General features: G+C 45.8%; 2 protein-coding genes across 33 annotated transcripts in view; both read right to left on the reverse strand.

Annotated features, from left to right (window-relative positions):
- Nucleotides 1-5,175, reverse strand: part of BPHL (biphenyl hydrolase like) — a 32,710-nt gene extending 27,535 nt beyond the window's left edge. For 15 of the 23 annotated variants that reach the window (XR_012434330.1, XR_012434329.1, XR_012434328.1 and 12 more), the window contains exon 1: nucleotides 5,053-5,175. Coding sequence is in view for 5 of the 23 variants with exons in the window: in XM_074038917.1 (XP_073895018.1) it covers nucleotides 5,053-5,159 (107 nt within the window). In the remaining 18 variants the exon portion in view is untranslated. Of the gene's footprint in view, nucleotides 1-4,363 lie in introns of all 23 variants that reach the window. The other 8 variants (XR_012434331.1, XM_074038929.1, XM_074038927.1 and 5 more) reach the window with 1 other exon arrangement.
- A 1,615-nt stretch (nucleotides 5,176-6,790) lies between these two features.
- RIPK1 (receptor interacting serine/threonine kinase 1) overlaps nucleotides 6,791-19,571 on the reverse strand; it is a 45,484-nt gene continuing 32,703 nt past the window's right edge. For 8 of the 10 annotated variants that reach the window (XM_065544489.1, XM_074038915.1, XM_065544494.2 and 5 more), the window contains 4 exons: nucleotides 18,590-18,680; nucleotides 16,867-17,436; nucleotides 11,985-12,137; nucleotides 6,791-9,610 (listed from right to left, as the gene is read on the reverse strand). In XM_065544489.1, the coding sequence (XP_065400561.1) occupies nucleotides 9,324-9,610; nucleotides 11,985-12,137; nucleotides 16,867-17,436; nucleotides 18,590-18,680 (1,101 nt within the window). In that variant the 3' untranslated portion in view covers nucleotides 6,791-9,323. The remainder of the gene's footprint in view (nucleotides 9,611-11,984; nucleotides 12,138-16,866; nucleotides 17,437-18,589; nucleotides 18,681-19,571) is intronic. The other 2 variants (XR_012434327.1, XR_012434326.1) reach the window with 1 other exon arrangement.

The raw sequence follows: 19,571 nt of genomic DNA on the forward strand, positions 1-19,571 counted from the left end.
AGGGGAGACGGAAGATTTCTTAGTTGATTCACAATTCCAGGTAGACAGGAGGAATAAGTGTTAGTGTTCTGTGCCACTGTGGGATGCTAACAATAAGAGATCTTTTCAAATAGCTAGAAGGAAGATACTGAATGCTCCCAACACAAAGAAATGAGAAGTGTTTGAGACGATGGATATGCCGATTACACTGATCTGATCACTACGCTTTGTATGTATGGAAACATCACTGTATACCCCAAAAACAGGTACAATTATGTCAATTAAAAAATACAACTTGAGAAATGTTTAAAAATGCACCCCCAAAGGAAAATCATTTAATTTAAGATGATAAAACTGTCTGCATACGAATGAGTCGCTTCCACATCGCCTCGCAGGCTCCTTGGGTTATTCTGATTTTTCCAATTCTGAACAGTGACATGAGTTTGAATCTTCTTTACTAGACTGCCAATCTGAACTGTACTCTCATGCTTGAATATGCCATTGTGACCAGCCTGGGGCTCACCCTACAAAAACCCTAGCAAGCTTGCTGAATCAGCCACAGAGGCTCACGGCACACGCTGGTGAGCTGGAAGCTGAGGGTACTCAAGTGCAGGCTGGCATGGGGCCTGGTGCAGTGAAATACGGGTGGACATCGGGGCAAAAACCCTGGAGCCACTCATGTGCACCTCAGCAGACGCAGAGGACCCACCCAGACCTTCAGCAGCCTTGGTGACATTTCCAAAGATGCGATTGGTCTCAAGGTGCTGATCTCCAGGCTGTTCCTTAGCTGTAGGGTATCCTGTGTTGTCTGGCCTGCGCAGGAGGGCCATAGTCAAGACTGCCCATCTGCACTGATAAGGCCTACTGTTTTATAAAATGTTAAAATATGTCTGTGTCAACTACTAAGTAGCCCTGTCCATAAGCCTCCATCTCAAGAGCCTCCTTCCTGCCACTCACCCGCCTTGGCCTAAGACCTCCTAGGATCCAGCATCTAACTGGACCACGCTTAGTACAGGACAACGCCTCAGGACAGGCACAATGCCGGTGTCTGTCCTGCCTGAATTAGGTGTGCTGTACAGGTGTTCTGATTAACCTCTCCTCAGCTGCTCTTCCAGGAGCGCCAGACTGTCCTGGGATATACACCAGAGGGGCACACGGACGGCACCTGCACCAGGACCAGGCTCCACCAAACTTCCCACAGCTTATCAGACAGATGACTGAGTGAAGCACAGGAGGAACATGATGGCAAGTCAGGACAGATGCCAGAAGGAGGCGCTCCTCTTCTCCTGGTGGAGTGCCAACACAACGAAATCAACCACCATCTCCTTTACTTTTCTTTTTTTTTCTTGCTCTGTCGCCCAGGCTGGAGTGCGTGGCACGATCTCGGCTCACTGCAAGCTCTGCCTCCCGGGTTCACGCCATTCTCCTGCCTCAGCCTCCCGAGTAGCTGGGACTACAGGCGTACGCCACCACGCGCGGCTAATTTTTTTTTTTAAGTAGAGACGGGGTTTCACTGCGTTAGCCAGGATGGTCTCGATCTCCTGACCTCGTGATCCGCCCGCCTCGGCCTCCCAAAGTGCTGGGATTCCAGGCGCGCTCGGGGCATCTTTTTCTTTTACATACTCCCTACCCCTACCTCTGCCCTTAGTCAAAAGATAACTGAAACACAGCCCCTGAAAAAACGAGGTCCTCTTTTCTCTTTTGGTTTAATCTTATTTGCCAATCTCAAGTAAAAAAGAAACAAACGTGGAAACAGATGTGTTGAATACAGCTACATCTAATCTTAACACACAATTTCTGGAAAAATAAAAGACAGAGTTGGGTAGTAATAAGTCTGACCAAACTCTAAGCTCCTTATCTACAGAAATATTATTAGAGGGGCATCAATGAAGCCAGCAAACAACGGCAATACTGACCCTGCCATTTACTTATTATGATTCCTGCCCTATTCCTCTGAGAAATTCATTTCTATGGTTAAGATAGCTTTGGATCAGCCGGGCGTGGTGGCTCACACCTGTAATCCCAACGCTTTGGGCGCCCCAGGCGGGTGGATCACGAGGTCAGGAGATCGAGACCATCCTGGCCAACATGATGGAACCCCGTCGCTACTAAAATACAAAAAAAATTTGCTGGGCGTGGTGGTGCGCGCCTGTAATCCCAGCTACTCCGGAGGCTGAGGCAGGGGAATCACTGGAACCCAGGAGGTGAAGATTACACTGAGCCGAGATCGTGCCACTGCATGCCAGCCTGGCGACAGAGAGAGACTCCATCTCAAAAAAAAAAAAGAAACTGCTATTACAATATCATATGTTCAGCTATTTCTTTTGTGTATGTTTTGCAAAGTAGCCTACAATAAAGTATTTGCTACTTTCAGGGCTTGAATTTACGTGAATCTTGATGAATTATTTTTACATTTCTTTTTTTTTTTTTTTTTTTTGAGATAGAGTCTCGCTCTGTCCCCCGGGCTGGAGTGCGGTGGTGTGATCTCGGCTCACTGCAAGCTCCGCCTCCCGGGTTCACACCATTCTCCTGCCTCAGCCTCCCGAGTAGCTGGGACTACAGGCGCCCGCCACCTCGCCCGGCTAGTTTTTTGTATTTTTTTAGTAGAGACGGGGTTTCACCGTGTTAGCCAGGATGGTCTCGATCTCCTGACCTCATGATCCGCCCATCTTGGCCTCCCAAAGTGCTGGGATTACAGGCTTGAGCCACCGCGCCAGCCTACATTTCTTATATATTGTACTATTATATAAATATTCCCATTGTGCCTACTAATTACTTCATGTTTATTATATCCCCAGGCTTTTACATTCATTGTTTCAAATGCTCACAAAAACACTGCAAGGCAAGAGGCTCAGAGAGGTTGAACAATCTGCCCACATTCACATAGCTAGGAAGTGGCCACGGGGCCATCAGAACTCCAGAGGCCATGATTCCTCTCTAACCTCATGGCTGAGCAGAGTCCTAAGAGGGCTCAGGCACTGGGGCCATACTCTGACTGCCAGATACAGTGTGGTGCAGGCGTCAGCAAGACAGTCTCTGATTCTCTGGCAGGGCATCCCAAGGTTGAACTTGGAAAATGTTTTTTAGGAAGATTGTTAGGTTATGTGAATTATTAATATCTGTAACTGTACATAATACACAATTTCAGGTAGAAAAGTTTTTTTTTTTTACCTGACCCAGGAATAAATCACCTTACAGATTTTGAAATAAGGGTCAAAGTTCCAAACAGCAGACTTACAAACAAGTTTTTGGAACACAAGTCAATTGTAGGTTGGGCAGTGGCTATTCTGAAGCTAAGTTTTTACATGAATCCTTTTACCTACTGACACTGAGCTACAGCTGCGTTTCAGGATTAACTAACACCACTGCCTGTTTTTCCAGATTATATGTCATATCAACTTGCAGCTGCATGTATAAAATGGCAGTACGAAATCCAGAGAAACCTGTTTTTTCAGAGATATTTTAGGAAGAATGACCTGCAATGCAACTCGGTGAATGGGGCCTTCCTCAACCATTAAATAACCTATCAGAACTATATTGGTAGGCCGAGAGCGCCTGTAATCCCAGCACTTTGGGAGGCCGAGGTGGGTGGATCATTTGAGGTCAAGAGTTCGAGACCAGGTTGGCCAACCTGGCGAAACCCCATCGCTACTAAAAATACAAGAATTAGCCGGGCATGGTGGCGGGTGCCTGTAATCCCAGCTACTTGGGAGGCTGAGACCACGAGAATCCCTTAAACCTGGGAGGCAGAGGTTGCAGTGAGCAAGATCACACCACTGCACTCCAGCCTGGGCAGTAGCGCGCGAGTCAGTCTCAAGGGAAAAAAAAAAAAAAAAAAAAATATATATATATATATATATATATGTACAATTACAGTAACCTTACTTATTTCAATGCCTTTCTACAAACAGGAAACGGAAAAAAAATCATCTTCACTGTTAATTTATACAGCTGTAGCCATTGACATGTTTTTCCATCTATCAAAATAGCCCTGACCATCTTATAATAATTCTAAAATTAAAGGAGCTAGTCAATTGCAATATGAAATTTTAAAAGTTGGTCAGTTTTGCCCTCTTTTCTCCTTCTAAATCAAGTTTTCAAACTAAAAGTTTCTATGTTGGATCAAGTAAAGTTCTAAACGCTGTGTACCTATCTAGTATTGACTTCATGGAAATAGCCCATCAACAGTCAACAGAGCACATGCACTGTGTACGTTCGTTGTATACGTGCGTTTGCATGTGTGTAGGGATGTATGTAGACAATAAAGTAAAACAAGCTTCATGCCGCTGTATCCACATTTCTGCCCAGTATCTCTGGGGACCAAGAACATTCATTTTCAAGACGGAAGGTCAGAAATTAATCCAGTTTTTTGTTATTGTTTTACCTGAAATGGGGGAGAGGTGGGACGACAAATGAGAATAAAGCAGGTTCCTGGGCATCTCCACACATGTAGATCAGATCCTCTGGGAGTGAGGCCCAGGATTCTGAATTTTCACAGTTCCCAATGTGATTCTTTTGCACGTTAAGGTACGAGATCAGCAAGCAAAGAGAAGACTTAGGGCTCTCGTGACCCGGGATTAAGGCCTTAGCGGTACTAGAGAGCTAATGGGCACAGTCATTCTCAGGCTGATTTCTGACATAGGAGGAAGAAGAGATTATTGTCCTTATGCCCTTACAGTGTGGACTCTGGACAGAGCAATGGACTAATAAGGGTGTTGGGATTCTAATCCGTGCTTCGTCACGGGTGAGTCTATACTGCGGGCAAAAGTATCTCCCTGGGTCTCTCTGGTCTGCACACTGAAGGGGCTGCACTCCACGGCCCAAGGCCTCTACTGCTCCGGACTCTTTGAACTTAGGCTGACCGAGGCGCATGCACGATCGAGGGACTCGCTCACCAAGCGCGGCTGCACCCCAAGATCGGGGTCTCGCGGCACAAAGGGCGGCAGGGCGGCCGGACCTCGCCCACGCCCAGTGCCCACACGCCTGGAACTCCTGCGGTCGGCACGCGCCCCTCCCGCCGCCCCTCGAGCGCGCGGATGCTGGGGATCCCAGGGGCGGGGTGGCCGCCATTACCCGAAGGCGGCCGCGGGTCCGGCCCGTGGGACGTGGATCCCGGGCTTCAGCGCCGAAAGCAGCAGCCGCAGCCGCAACACGCCTCGGCCACCCAGCACAGCCACCATGGTCACAAGTCGCGTCACCGTCGGAAGCGCGCATGCGCTGAGACCCAGGGCGGTCCGCGGCCCACTCCGCCCACCCCGCCCACCCCGCCGCTCCATCCTGCTTTGCCCTCTACCCTTCCGGCCCCGCCCCGAAGCCCCGCCCCGAAGCCCCGCCCCGAAGCCCCGCCCCGAAGCCCCGCCCCGAAGCCCCGCCCCGAAGCCCCGCCCCGCCGGGTGCTTTTCTGTGGGCGACCGAAACTCGGCTCGTGGTTTCCCAGTCCTGGAACTGCCTGCACCTGCATAGGCCGTCCCCTCTCGTGCTGGCTCTGGCTCCCGGGCTGAGTGTCCCAGTCGGCGCTGCCCCGCCCCCGCTCGTCGCCTCAGCGACCGTGGCCTTTCCAGGAGTCGAGGCTGCCAACCATAGCGCCCTCGCTGGGTGGGCGTCCACGCGGGGCTCCGGCTCTAGGCCGGCTACTAACGGTGGAAGTGTATTTGCTTTTCAGAGATGATGAGATCTAAATTTTCTTTATACAACTTCACACCCATTAGGATGGCTGCTAGCAAAACCCCCAGAAATTATTGTTGGTGTAGATGTAGAGAAATTGAAGCCCTTGTATATTGCTGTTGGGAATGTAAAATGGTGCAGCCACTGTGATGAACAGTACTGTTGTTCCTCAGAAAATCAGTTATATGATCCAGTATTTTCTTTCCTGGGTATATAACCCAAAATAATTTAAAACAGGGTGTACAAGAAGAAATGTTTTTACACTCATGTTGACAGCAGCACTATTCACAATAGCCAAAAGAGTGGAAGCAATTTAAGTGTCCAAAACCAGATACATGGATAAACAAAATGTTGCCTGTGCATGCAATGGAGCATTTTTTAGCCTGAACAAAGAACGAAATTCTGACACATGCTACTACATGAACCTGGAGGGCACTATGCTGAGGGAGGTGAGCCAGTCACAAAAAGACATACTGTGTGATTCCACTTATATAATAAGGTGCCTAGAGGAGTCAAACTTCTAGGGACAGAAAATACAGTGGAGGTCGTCGGGGGCTGGTGGAAGTGGGAATGGAAAGTTGGTGTTTCCTTGGGACAGTGTTTCAGTTTGGGGAGATGGATTTTCGTGATGGCTGCATAACATTGTGAGTGTACTTAATGCCACCGAACTATACACCTAAAAGTGGTTTAAGTGGTAATTTTATGTATGTTTTACCACACTTAATGTTTGCTTTGACTATATAATTCCAGCTTTATAAATGTTATAGACATTATCTAATTGAAAGCTCAGTGGAGAAAAAAAACACTATTGCTTTAAGCCTATCGTTGTGCCTTAATTGGAAATAACTGGCAGATTTGTGGCTACTGTTGTAGCCTTGGCTTGAATAATTGGAGACAACAGCTTCTTTGCATATTGCATGACTGTCCCTCCAAGAGACCTTTTTGGTGTCAGTCAGTCCTGTGGGCACAGTGCTTGTAGGTGTTACTCATGGAAATGTCTGCCACCTGCAGTGTCCTCACTGGCCCTTTGGAGTTTCTTGAGTAGTAAAGGCAGTTTTGGCCTAAATACAGACTATGCAAAAGTTTTCATATACTCTCAACATAACTCTATCACATTAATTCCTGAATAAAAGGAAAGAGACATATATAATGTTTGAGTGGAATTTAATCATTTGACTTTCAGCAATCTTTGGTGAGGTATTTCCTTTTTTCCTGATATGTTGATTGGGGTTTCATCTCAGAAATGATAAAAATAGCTGTCTGTACAGTTTCAACACCAGTTACCCTAGTGCTAAGCAAAACAGTAGCACTGAGTTTTTAGGTCTTTGGTGTCACTATTTTTTTCTTTTTTTTGAGATGGAGTTTCACTCTTGTTGCTCAGCTGGAGTGCAATGGCGCGATCTCAGCTCACTGCCACCTCTGCCTCCCGGGTTCAAGCGATTCTCCTGCCTCAGCCTCCCGAGTAGCTGGGATTATAAGCACCCGCCACCATGCCAGGCTAATTTTTGTAATTTTAGTAGAGATGAGGTTTTGCCATGTTGGCCAGGCTGGTCTTGAACTCCTGACCTCAGGTGATCCACCCGCCTCGGCCTCCCAAAGTGGGATTACAGGTGTGAGCCACCGCACCCAGCCTGGTGTCACTATTTTTAAGTAACATATCTGACAACCAGTTCTTTATATACAGCAAGATTGTGCAGCTTAAAAAACTGCCATTTTGTGCCACGCATCTTATGATGCATATTTCTTTAATCTTCACATCAGCCTTTTGTGCTATTGCACTCCCCATTTATAGATGAGGCATCTGAGGCTAAGAAAAGTTAGGAAGCAAGCCCTGGGTGACACAGCTGAAAAGTAATTTTGAGCTGCTCAATTTCAGGACTCTATACTTGGATAATGATGGTGAAAGGTTAGGAAGCAAGCCCGGGGTGACACAGCTGAAAAGTGACAGAGGGGAGTTTTTGAGCTCTCAGTTTCAGGACTCTATACTTGCATGATGATGATGATGATGATTGAGACATGGTGTGATCACAGCTCCCCACAGCCTCAAACTCCTGGGCTCAAGTGATCCGTCCACCTTAGCCTCCCAAGAAGCTAGGCCTACAGGCATATACCACCACACCTGGCTAATTTTTTGTTGTTGTTGTTTTTGTGGAGATAGGGTCTTGCTATGTTGTTTTATGCTGGTCTCCAACTCATGGCCTCAAGCAATCCTCCCAGCTTGGCCTCCCAAAGTGCTGGGATTACCAGCATGAGCCACGATACCTGGTCATATACTTGGATTATTACATATTGTAAAAATCACTGTAGTAGCATTAACCTTTCAGTGATTGCTCTGCAGCCCCGTTTCAGGGGTGTGTATGTGTCTGCTAGAGTTGAGGGGGTTCACAGTCAGAATCAACAACACTGTTATCAGCCCAAGACACCAGAATCCGTTCCGACAGCCAGACTGACCATCACCACACCCTTCTCGTCCTCCCTCTGGGGATAGCTAAGCACACGGCCTTCCCTGTCTGTTTAGCAAAATGCCAGTGGAGACGCTGAGCGGCCCACCCAGCTTCAGTCTTCTGAAGTATTCTAGTTCCTTCATCCACCCCCAGGTTTCAGGTGGACTTTGAAAGGTTGGGTGCTACAGGCACAATTCCCACAGTCAGGAGTTGTCCTTCTTCACTCTGGCACACAGAAAAATATGAAAATACTTTCACGGTACAGAGTAAACCGAGGAAGCCACTCAACAGTGTCAGCCCTGAGGTTCTGCTCTCACCCAGGCGTAGAGATCAGCATTTCCTGTTCCCTCTCCAGGGCACCCAGGCTGGGTGAAAGTACCAGAATGCCAGGAAGTAACTTTCAAAGTCAATCAAGAATTTCTGCTGTAGTCACAGTTAGTAGCATTTCCTTGCAACAACTGGGAGATCTGATGTTTCCCCCCTCCTTGGTACCCCTTTAAATCTGTTCGGTTAATTTGAAAACTGAATATAAATTCAATTAATTTAAAAAATAATCGATAATTTAATGGAGTGAAGACTGCATGTGATTCTTAGAGCCTATAGTGACTGATACGGTATTTGATATCCATGTTAACAGACTCTGTAACGTGGCAATGAGCTGCAGTTGTGATTCAAAAAGTCTCTGAACAGGGCTTAGAATTTTACTGTACTTTGTTCATAACAGGAGCCTACGTGAAGAAGAGAGCACACAATTTTAAAAGTTGATTTTATGTTCTCTGAGTTTTTCTTCTTGCTTCAGCAAAATTCTAGGAAATGCCATAAGCTGAAAGCAAATGACCTTCCTCAGACATCTCTTCTCTCCCTTTCCAAACCCAATCAGGAATCATTTTTTGATTGGTGCTAGGCCATTAAGAGGTCTTCCTGCTTACGCTTTCCTCGGAGCGGATTGTTGGCTGGGCACAGTGGCTCATGCCTGATATCCCAGCACTGTGAGAGGCCGAGGCAGGAGGATCACTTGAGTCCAGAAGTTTGAGACCAGCGTGGGCAACAGAATGAGACCCCTTTGCTGCAGACTTCTTTCCCCATTCCCCAGCTATGAAATACAGGAAACAATATTTCTGCAGACACAGAACCCCCATCAGTGAGGACAGAATTCTGAATGCTCTGAGGCAGCCAGCTTTCTGGGGTTATTCACTAAGTGAGGAGTCCGCTTCAGCTGCCATAGCCCATCCAGGGTTAGTTCTGGCTGACGTAAATCAAGTGGTTCAGAAGGTCGATCCTGGCACACTGGTGGAGCACCTGGGCCAGCTTCCCCACTGTGGCTCCCTTAATGCCTTCCCTCATCACCCACTTTTGGAGCATCTGGTAAACCTTTTCTTTTAGTCCATCTCGCTCATAGTCATGGTCAATTTCATCAATCTGAGACTGTGTGAAGCCCAGTTTCCGGGCACAGTTTTTCCAGTGCTTTCCCAGATTTTCCCTGATTGGGTCCAGGTGTTTATCGGTCAGACTAGTGGTATTATCTGCCAAATGGGAAAGAGAAGAAGGTGTCAAGCTAAAGCCCATTCAAACATTCCAGCTTCCTGAACTGCTAAAAAACCCAAGTGAAACGAAGAGTACCAGAAGACAGGGCAAAGATAACTTCTTAGTTCTACAGCTGTTGCCGCACTGGAGACACTTCACACGCCTGCTAGCCCACATGCAGTCTTTATGTGAATTACAATAGGGCATTCCTGGCCTGGCGTGGTGGCTCATGCCTATAACCCAACACTTTGGGAGGCCAAGGCAGGAAGATCACTTGAACCCAAGAGTTCTAGACCAGCCCTGGGCAACATAGCAAGACCCTGTCTCTATAAAAAAAAATTTTTTTTTTTAATTAGCTGGGTATGGTGGCACATGCCTGTACTCAGTTACTCCTCAGTTACTCAGGAGGCTGAGACAGGAGGATCACTTGAACCCAGGAGTTCAAGGCTGCAGTGAGCCATGATTGTGCCACAGTACTTCAGCCTGGGCCATAGAGCAGGATGTGGTCTCAAAAACAAAACAAATAAAAAAGAATAAGGCATTCCTTCCTCCCAGTAGACACATCCCTGAACCACAGCTGATGGCTCTGTGAACAAAACCCCTATGTGGCTACCAGGTTGGGTGTTCTATTCAATCTTAGCCCGTGACCCTGTTGGTATTAGACGTTCCTGGATGTAAAGGGAAAAACCACCATTTTTGTTCCTTTTAGACATTTTCCACTTACATCTGGCCAGAGTGAAAGCCACGCAACTCCTGACCACCACCCCCGCCCAACAGTTCACTTTCCTCTTACTTAATCAAGGAATTGTCCAGCAGGTGTGAACCCATTCAGTTACAATGCCTTCTTTGTCTTTCAAGCGATGAGGTAACTACTCTTCAAGGTCTGTTTCTGGACCCTTCCCCTCCTTTACTCCACCCCGCCGCCAACTGACATTGCCTCTTCTCAAATAGCCATAACCTCTCTCCTTCTACTGGTTCTTTCCCTTAGCCCTTCGTAAAAATAATAAAAGGAAACAAAAATGTAAAACAACCACAACAAAATTCCTTAATCCCCACACGACCTCATTAAACAGAACATAAGGAAGAAAATATTTCATTTTTCCTTTCAACCTATCTTCTTTCCTCAGCCCTCCATAATGTGGCTTGTATTGCCACCAGTTGATTGTCAGCAGTCCAAGAACTTCCCAACATACTTTCCAAATTTTGTCAATATTTCTGTAGGGGGTAGATCCCGCGTTTCATTAGATTCTCACAGGTGCCCTTGACCATTCAGAATTTCTGTTCTAGGTATTTTAAAAGCAAACTATGGCCTGTGGGCCACATCTGGCTCCCTGCCAGTGTTTGTAAATAAACTTTTATTGGAACACAGCCGTGCTCATTCACGTGTGTATTGTCTGTGGTTGCTTTTGCACTACAATAAGAGAGTTGAGTAGTTCCAAGAGAGACCTCAAAGACAGCAGGGCCTAACATTTCCTACTGGTTCCTTTACAGAAAAAAAAAAAAAAAAAATAGCCAATCCCATGGTTAATTAGAAAGCTGGGTTCTTAATCAAGTTGTTTTGGCCTCATGACTTTTTCCAGACTGTACTTTGGGATTAGCATTATGGGCCTACACAGTAGAACCCTGTAAGAGATAGTCCTCTTGATTTTATTACAGAAGTGCTGTGGAGGGCACAGTCTTCTATCTTGTACAGGATCTCCTTTGATGAGGGCCTGACACAGCTGTTTCTTCCAGGTCTGACCAGTAATACTGATGATGCTAATGATGAAAGTTTAACACTTTTTATAGAACTTACTATGTGTCAGGCAGTCTTCTAAGCTTTTTATACATACCAACTCATTTAATTTTCACAACAAATCCATAAATACTGTGATTATCTCCATATTAAAAACAAATAAATTGGCCGGGCACGGTGGCTCACGCCTGTAATCCCAGCACTTTGGGAGGCCAAGGCGGGTGGATCACGAGGTCAGGAGATCGAGACCATCTTGGCGAACACAGTGAAACCCCGTCTCTACTAAAAATACAAAAAAAATTAGCCGGGCGTTGTGGCGGGCGCCTGTAGTCCCAGCTTCTTGGGAGGCTGAGGCAGGAGAATGGCGTGAACCCGGGAGGCAGAGTTTGCAGTGAGCCGAGACCTCGCCACTGCACTCCAGCCTGGGCGACAGAGCGAGACTCCGTCTCAGAAAAAAAAAATAATAATAAAATAAATTACAAAGGAATTATATGGAAATTACAAAGATATTTTGCAGAAGTAACATGAGAAAACTTTCAAGAAGAATTATCAGAGAAATTTTAAGATTCCACTATGTCCTTCTCACAAGTAAGAAAGTTCAAGGTTGCTAGACATGGGGTCCCTCCAGGGTATCTTACCAAAGATAGCTTGGTACTTGGAAGCTGGCTCTTCTTTAAAGTTCGTATTTGTGCTGTCTAGTAGTGATGAACTCGTCCCACCAACCTCCATATAATTGTAGGCTCCAATCTGAATGCCAGTACTATTGTATATAGCATATTTTATAGATTCATCTGAACAAAGAGAAACACACAGGTAAGTAATTCTAGATCAAAAGCAAGAGAAAAAGTACAGCATGGCAAACAAGCAGGGCTTTACCCCAAACATTAAGTTCATTATCCTATGCCACAGTTCAAACTATTCTTCTTTAAAATCTGGCTAAACCACCTCATACCCATTAGGATGCCTACAATTAAAAAAAAAAAAAAAAGACAGAAATAACACATATTGACAAAGATGTGGAGGAAATGAAGCCCCTGTGCACTGCTGGTGGGAATGTGAAATGGTGCAGCCACTGCTATAAACAGTATAGTGGGCCGGGCGCAGTGGCTCACGCCTGTAATCCCAGCACTTTGGGAGGCCGATGTGGGTGGATCACCTGAGGTCAGGAGTTCAAGACCAGCCTGGCCAACATGGTGAAACCCCATCTGTACTAAAAATACAAAAATTAGCCAGGCATGGTGGTGGGTGCCTGTAATCCCGGCTACTCAGGAGGCTGAAGCAGGAGAATCACTTGAACCCAGAAGGCGGAGCTTGCAGTGAGCCGAGCCGAGATTGTGCCACCGCACTCCAGCCTGGCGACAGAGCGAGACTCTGTCTCAAAAGAAAAAAAAAAGAGTTATCGTGATTCTTCAAAAAAATTAAAGATAGAATTACCATATGATCCAGCAATTCCATTTCTGAGTATATACCCAAAAGAACTAAAACAGGTTCTAAGAAATGTTTCTACCCACGTGTTCATTGCAGTGTTATTCACAAGAGCCGAAAGGTGGAAATCAGCCAAGCACCCATAAGCAGATGAGTGGATAACCCAACTGTGGCCTAGCTACACAATGGAATAGTCAGCCTTGAAAAGGAAGGGAATCACATCACATGCTACAACATGCATGAACCTTGAGGACCTTTCCTAAGTGAATGAAGCCAGCCACAAAGACAAATGCTGCACGATTCCACTCATATGAGGTACCTAGAGTCAGAGTCACAGGAATGGAGAGTAGAATGGTGGTTGTCAGGGGCTGGGAGGGGAGCTGGGGAGTTGGTGTTTAATGGATACAGAATTTTAGTTTTGCAAGATCAAAACAGTTACATAGATGGATGGTGGTGATGGTTGCATAACAACATGAATGTTAGGTAATGCCACTGTAAAAATGGTTAAAATGGTATATTTTATGTTTTTGAATTTTACCATAGAAAAATGTGGCTGTCAGAAATCAGAGGTGGATGAACAGCACAGCACAGCTCAGCCACACTTCCCAGCAGGATCCCACGACTCTGAACATCTGTGAAGGGTCCTCCTCCTTTACCTGATAAACTCAAACCTCTCAGGTTCAGTATTCAGTAGCTAGCCACAGCTCTGCCCTACCCTCTGTCTCTGATCTTCCTTTCACTGTCTCCGCCCTCTCTCCACTCCAGAGACTCCAGTCCCACCAGATTTCCCACTGATCTGCTGACATGGTGCTCCTGCCTCTGCCTGGACTGTTGACCTTCCGACATGCTTCTCCCTATCTGTGATTTTCTGCCACAGGCCCAGCACAAATTCCCCCTCCTTCCGTGAGCCTGCACTGTAATCCTAGACTCAGCACTCTGCCCTGGGCCGCTCTGTATCTGAGCTGGGTCTGTCTGACTTCTCCACTAGAATGTGAGTCCCGAGAGGGCAGCAACCATACCCACTTGTTTTTGTATTCCTTACACTCGCTAGCCTGGGACTTGGTACGGGCATGGGTTCAGTGACATTCATGCTGAGCTGAATTTGTCAAGTGTCGGTACTGTCCCTAAAGAGCACTTAGCATATCCTTGTAGGAGAGAGAAGGTGGTCGAGAAGACAGTTCTGAGGAGGGAAATGAATAGCAGCTCCAGGTACCTTTGTCAGCACACCTGACCCTAAGATAGGCCGCCTTCTGGACCAGGCACCGTGCTCATTTGTTGCATTTTCTCTGAGGAAGCCAAGGAAACTAGGGACCCTCTCTAGAGACAGGTGTAAGAAATATAGGATGTGCACGCACACACCATCTGTATGTAGTTCTGGGTGTTTATGAAGCTGCTGAAACTGGGGTCCTTGGAATCCTAGCAAGGAACCGCTGTGACAGTCTCTGAGGTACCTTCCAGCGCTCAAGGCTGTCTAGGTGTTCTTGTTAACAGTGATAATAACAGTGCCAATAACAGCAGCTACCATTTACTGAGCACTTATTCTGTGCATCGGCAGGCACAGTGCTAAGCTGCCTTACCCTGTTGAATCCTCCTGGCCCACCACCTCCAGCTTGTACTGACACTGTGTTTGTCACTCACAGTCTGCGTTCACCACGGGCTTACATGGAGGTCTACCCTGCACCTCTCTACTTGGAGATTTGTTTTCTTGAATCAGTGCTTTCTGCCCAAATTTGGCCACTGGAAAAGCCATGAAAGTTATGAAACGGAGCAACGAATGCAATATTAGAAACACACTAGAGCTTACAATGTATAAATTTTCACTCGTAACATTTTCATTGATAATTGAGGAGAATGAACTCTGGAAAGGCAAACGACTTTCCCAAAGTCACCCACTGCAGTGACTGGCACACGCAGGACTCGACTTGGGTCTCCTGACCCCTAGCCCAGTGAGCTTCCCTTTTCTAACCTCACTTCAAACAGCACAGTGAATAGAAACAGTGGGTCTAGGAGCTCTTTCACTGAGACGAAGACTTTTATTTTCCTTTTGTACTTACTGGATACACACGCCCTTCTTCTATGGCATGGCAAATTAGAAAACTCACATTTTGGTACAGAGTTGGGACATTTTGATAACAAAAGCAAGCAAAAGACTTATTTAAATTTGCAAGGAGAAACTCAGCGTGTTCATTTACTAGCTCAGTACTTAGCAGGATCATCTTTGGGAGCAGAAACACAGAAAATTCTATTATTTATTATAGATCCAAGTGCCCCCTCCCCCCTGAAAGCATCTCAGAATCCTGAAGAAGCTGGATGCCTGTACATCTGTCACTGGCAGAATCAGGAACCACAGCAAGAGTGAAAACAGAAAGCGATTTTGGCACTAAACTAGTGTATTTGGGTTGCTCATGTAGAAAGAAGATAAAAAATTACACATTAAATATTGGTTTAGGGTCTGCCTTCTGTCTACTAGGATTTAAACTATATGAGGGAAGGGACTCACTCAGGCTGTTGGCTCAGTTATAGCTCCAGTGCCTGGAGAACTGCATGGCACAAAGTGGGAAGTGCTTTGGAATTTTTTTTTTCTTTTTTCTTTTCTTTATTTGAGATGGAGTCTCGCTCTGTCACCCAGGCTGGAGTGCAGTGATGCGATCTCGGCTCACTGCAACTTCTGCCTCCCAGGTTCAAGTGATTCTCCTGCCTCACCCTCCCGAGTAGCTGGGATTACAGGCGCGTGCCACTATGCCCAGCTATTTTTTTTGTTTTTTTGTTTTTTTTGTATTTTTAGTAGAGATGGGGTTTCACTGTGTTAGCCAGGATAGTCTCAATCTCCTCACCTCGTGATCTGCCTGCCTCAGCCTCCCAAAGTGCTGGGATTACAGAATTTTTTTTTTTTTCCCTGAGACACAATCTCACTCTGTTTCCCAGGCTGGAGTGCAGTGGCATATCTCAGCTCACTGTAACGTCTGTCTCCAGGGTTCAAGTGATTTTCCTGCCTCACCCTCCCTAGTAGCTGGGGCTACAGGCATGCACCACCACGCCTGGCCAATTTCTGTATTATTTAGTAGAGACAGGGTGTCACCATGTTAGCCAGGCTGGTCTCAAATTCCTGGCCTCAAATGATCCACCCACCTCGGCCTCCCAAAGTGCTGGCATTACAGGCATGAGCCACCATGCCTGGCCAACCATGGCCCCAGCTGAAATTTTTATTGACTTAATCATGAATGAACAAAATGATATGGCAATACTAATGAAAAATTTTATCCCCAGACATGAAGGAAACAAAAGGATATTCTGCTCATAGGATTATACATGACTTGGATACTGCTTAATGTCTAATCCAGTATTTTGCATTCTACAGATCTTAATAATAAAACCTATGGAAAAAATCGAGGATGTTTTCAAAGGATGTTTTTGGAGAATTTGGCGTTTTGAAAGAAATTGTAACTAAGCTCTGTGGTTCTCAAAGCTTCCTGTACCTGAGTTGATTTCAGGATCTCCAGGACACTTGTGGGTATCACTGGTAGATGCCGTTCAGGTGGTTAAGGTGATGCTGGTGAGTATTATTTGATAAAAATGCTGGATATTACATTAAATCACTTCCATTCTAGACTGCCAGTAACTACTATCACGTACCTTTTACTTCACCTGATAGATATATGGGAGTTAAAAAAAAGTTTTTCATCACTAATGGTAGTCTTTGAGCTATATAAGGTAAGAAACAAAAATATCCAAAACTGATTTCTTATCTTCAAAAAACAGCAAGCAAGGTAAAAGCAAATAAGCAGATAACTTCCCATTGATCAGAGATTGGGTGAAATAGGACTACTATGCACTCCACATTAGAGTCAAAGGCGCCTGCCAGTCACAAGCACCTCCTGATGCTTGTGGACATGTGTGATGAATCCTAGCCCCAGATGAAACACTCCCAGACCAAGTGGCCTGGCGGAGTCCATTCCACAGCGGCAACTTGCATCTGGCCGTGGACGATACCCTCTGTCCCCATCACAACCCACAATCTACAATAGAGCTGGTTGGTTGCTTTACTTTCTGAAAAATAAAAAAAGACAAGGTTGTGACTATCAAAGACCCATTTACCTGTTAGTGGCAAGGAGGTGAATGGCATCGTGGGTGTGTTTCCTAAATAGTTGGTCTCAGGCACCGGGATTTTATACAGACTAGACATAGGACTTGGAATTGGCCCATACCAAACTCTGGGACCTGCTGTTCCTGGATCCAGCGGTCTTGTTCCAAAGCCATGTGAGCTATATAAAACATTGTTCCGATATGGCACTTGAGGTTGGCTGCTAAGCCCTGAGGGCTGGGGCACTGCATTACCATGACTGGCTGCACTAGAATAAGCGGTGCCTTTTACCTCTGTATTCTGAAAATTCTCATAAGGTCTTTGCTGTGCAAAAGGGTCATGGGAGACCCTTCGTCTCCTTTCCTCCTCTCTGTTGTAAGCCACATTCTGTCTGGGCTGCTGTTTCATCTGCCTGTCCATGCGGCTGCCATAGAGATGGTAGTTTGCTTCCTCTTGGAGTTTACTCTGCAGACTGGGCTCATTCTCTTCTTGCTGGTGCTCCAGGGAGGGGGCAAACCAGGACTCCTCCACAGGACCCATCCCAAGTCCCTGGGAACTGTGCAGTGAACCAGGCTGTTCTGTGGCTGAGAAGAAATGATCAACATTAGAATGGGGTTCGTGAAACATTAAAACGTAAAATAAAATCTGAGCGCCATCATGAATCTGTATCTCAGAGGGACGCACAGAAAATAAGTAAGAGACCAGTCCGAAGCATTTAGGAGATGGTCCTCTTCCCACAAGCTTTACAAATAATAGGAGCTCCTCGCTGGCAGTGAGAGAGTACTAGGAAAATTATAGCAAGCAAGAGAAGAGCGGCTGTTGCAGGGATGATCAAGGAAAAAAGGGACTTGGTTTGGAGCAGAGAAGGTAGTTGTCTCCTTGGAGCGATTCAGGTGGAAAATAAGATCTGCGACCAGGCACAGCACGTTGGGAGGCCGAGGCGGGCGGATCACCTGAGGTCAGGAGTTCGAGACCAGCCTGGCCAACATGGCAAAACCCCGTTTCTACTGAAAATACAAAAATTAGCTAGGCATGGTGGTGCATGCCTGTAATCCCAGCTGCTTGGGAGGCTGAGGCAGAAGAATCGCTTGATCCTGAAAGGCAGAGGTTATAGTGAGCCAAGATCACACCACTGCACTCCAGCCGGGGTGACAGAGGGACTCTGTCTCAAAAAAAAAAAAAAAAAAAAAAAAAAATCTGCAGCAGCTCTGTCCTAAGCACGTCCCATGAATTCTTTCATTCTTGAAGAGCCCTATGAGAGGAGGAGCAATGATGATGATTTGATGGGTGAAGTTTAGGAGAGGTTAAGTAATTAGCCACAGATCAGGTAGCTAAGTGGCTGCAGTATCCTATACTCTGCCATCCTTTCTGTTACAGTGGAAAAACTATTCCTACTTGACCTGAGACGAGCCTCTCTGCTTGTAGTCTGGCTCTAAGTCACTACGACCTCCTCAGGGACTTTGCTCTCACATATGTCCCTTACCTTCTTCTGAATCATCACTTCTCCCCATCAGGTATGTTAGGCCTTTTGTTCAGAACACTGACTGGTGAGCACACTGTTACTTCGTATTTCAAATACATGTAACTTGACTCTCGAATATTATAAATTCCTTTAAGGCAGGTGTTCACTTTTATAGTTTCTTCTGTTTCCCATGTGGTCCTGAGTAGCATTTTAGAGCGGAGTGAATGAGTAACCAAACAAATAAATGAATGGATTTTGAGCACAGTGTAATTTACCTGAATTTGACCTGCTCGGAGGCACTGGCACACAATCAAGTTGGAGAGACTGCATTCTCTTCACAACTGCATTTTGGTTTGAATACTCTTTCTGTAATTAAGAGCATAAATACACACTTTAACAACAGAAAAGATTGAGTCCCAGAAAATCATAAATGAGAATTCATATTTTCAGAAGGTAGAAATTTCACATAGATCTTACAAGTAGTAATTTTTTTTCATTATTGTTTTTCCCAAATAGCCAAAATGACCTTTAAAAAGAACAAGGTTGGAGGACTCACAGTTCCTGATTTCAAAACTTACTACAAACCTACAGTATTCAAAACGGTGTAGTACTGGCATAAAGACAGGCACATATGCCAGTGGGGCAGAATGGAGAGCCCAGGAATAAACCCTCCCATAAACAGCCAATTGATTTTTGACAAGGTTGCCAAGACCATTCGATGGGGAAAACTGAATATACACATATGAAATAATGAAGTTGGACCCTTATTTCATACCATATAAAAATTAACTCAAAATGGATCAAAGACTTGATTTAAGGGCTAGTGCCACAAAAATTCTTAGAAGAAAACACAGGGAAAAAGCTTCATGACACTGGACTTGGCAGCGATTTCTTGGTTATGACGCAAAAGCACAAACGAAAGTAAAAAGTAAAAATACATCAGAATTAAAAGCTCTGTGCATCAAAGGATACTATGAAGAGAGTAAAAAGATAAGCCACAGAATAAGGAAACAATACTTTGGGAGGCCAAGGCGAGTGGATCACATGAGGTCAGGAGTTTGAGACCAGCCAGGCCAACATGGTGAAACCTTGTCTCTACTAAAACTACAAAAACTAGCCAGGTGTGGTGGTGTGTGCCTGTAGTCCCAGCTACTCAGGTGGCTGAGGCAGGAGTATCTCGAACCCGGGAGGCAGAGGTTGCAGTGAGCCACCATTCCGCCACTGCACTCCAGCCTGGGTGGCGACACAGTGAGAGTC

Source organism: Macaca fascicularis, chromosome 4 (assembly GCF_037993035.2).
Source record: "Macaca fascicularis isolate 582-1 chromosome 4, T2T-MFA8v1.1".
NCBI lineage: Eukaryota > Metazoa > Chordata > Mammalia > Primates > Cercopithecidae > Macaca > Macaca fascicularis.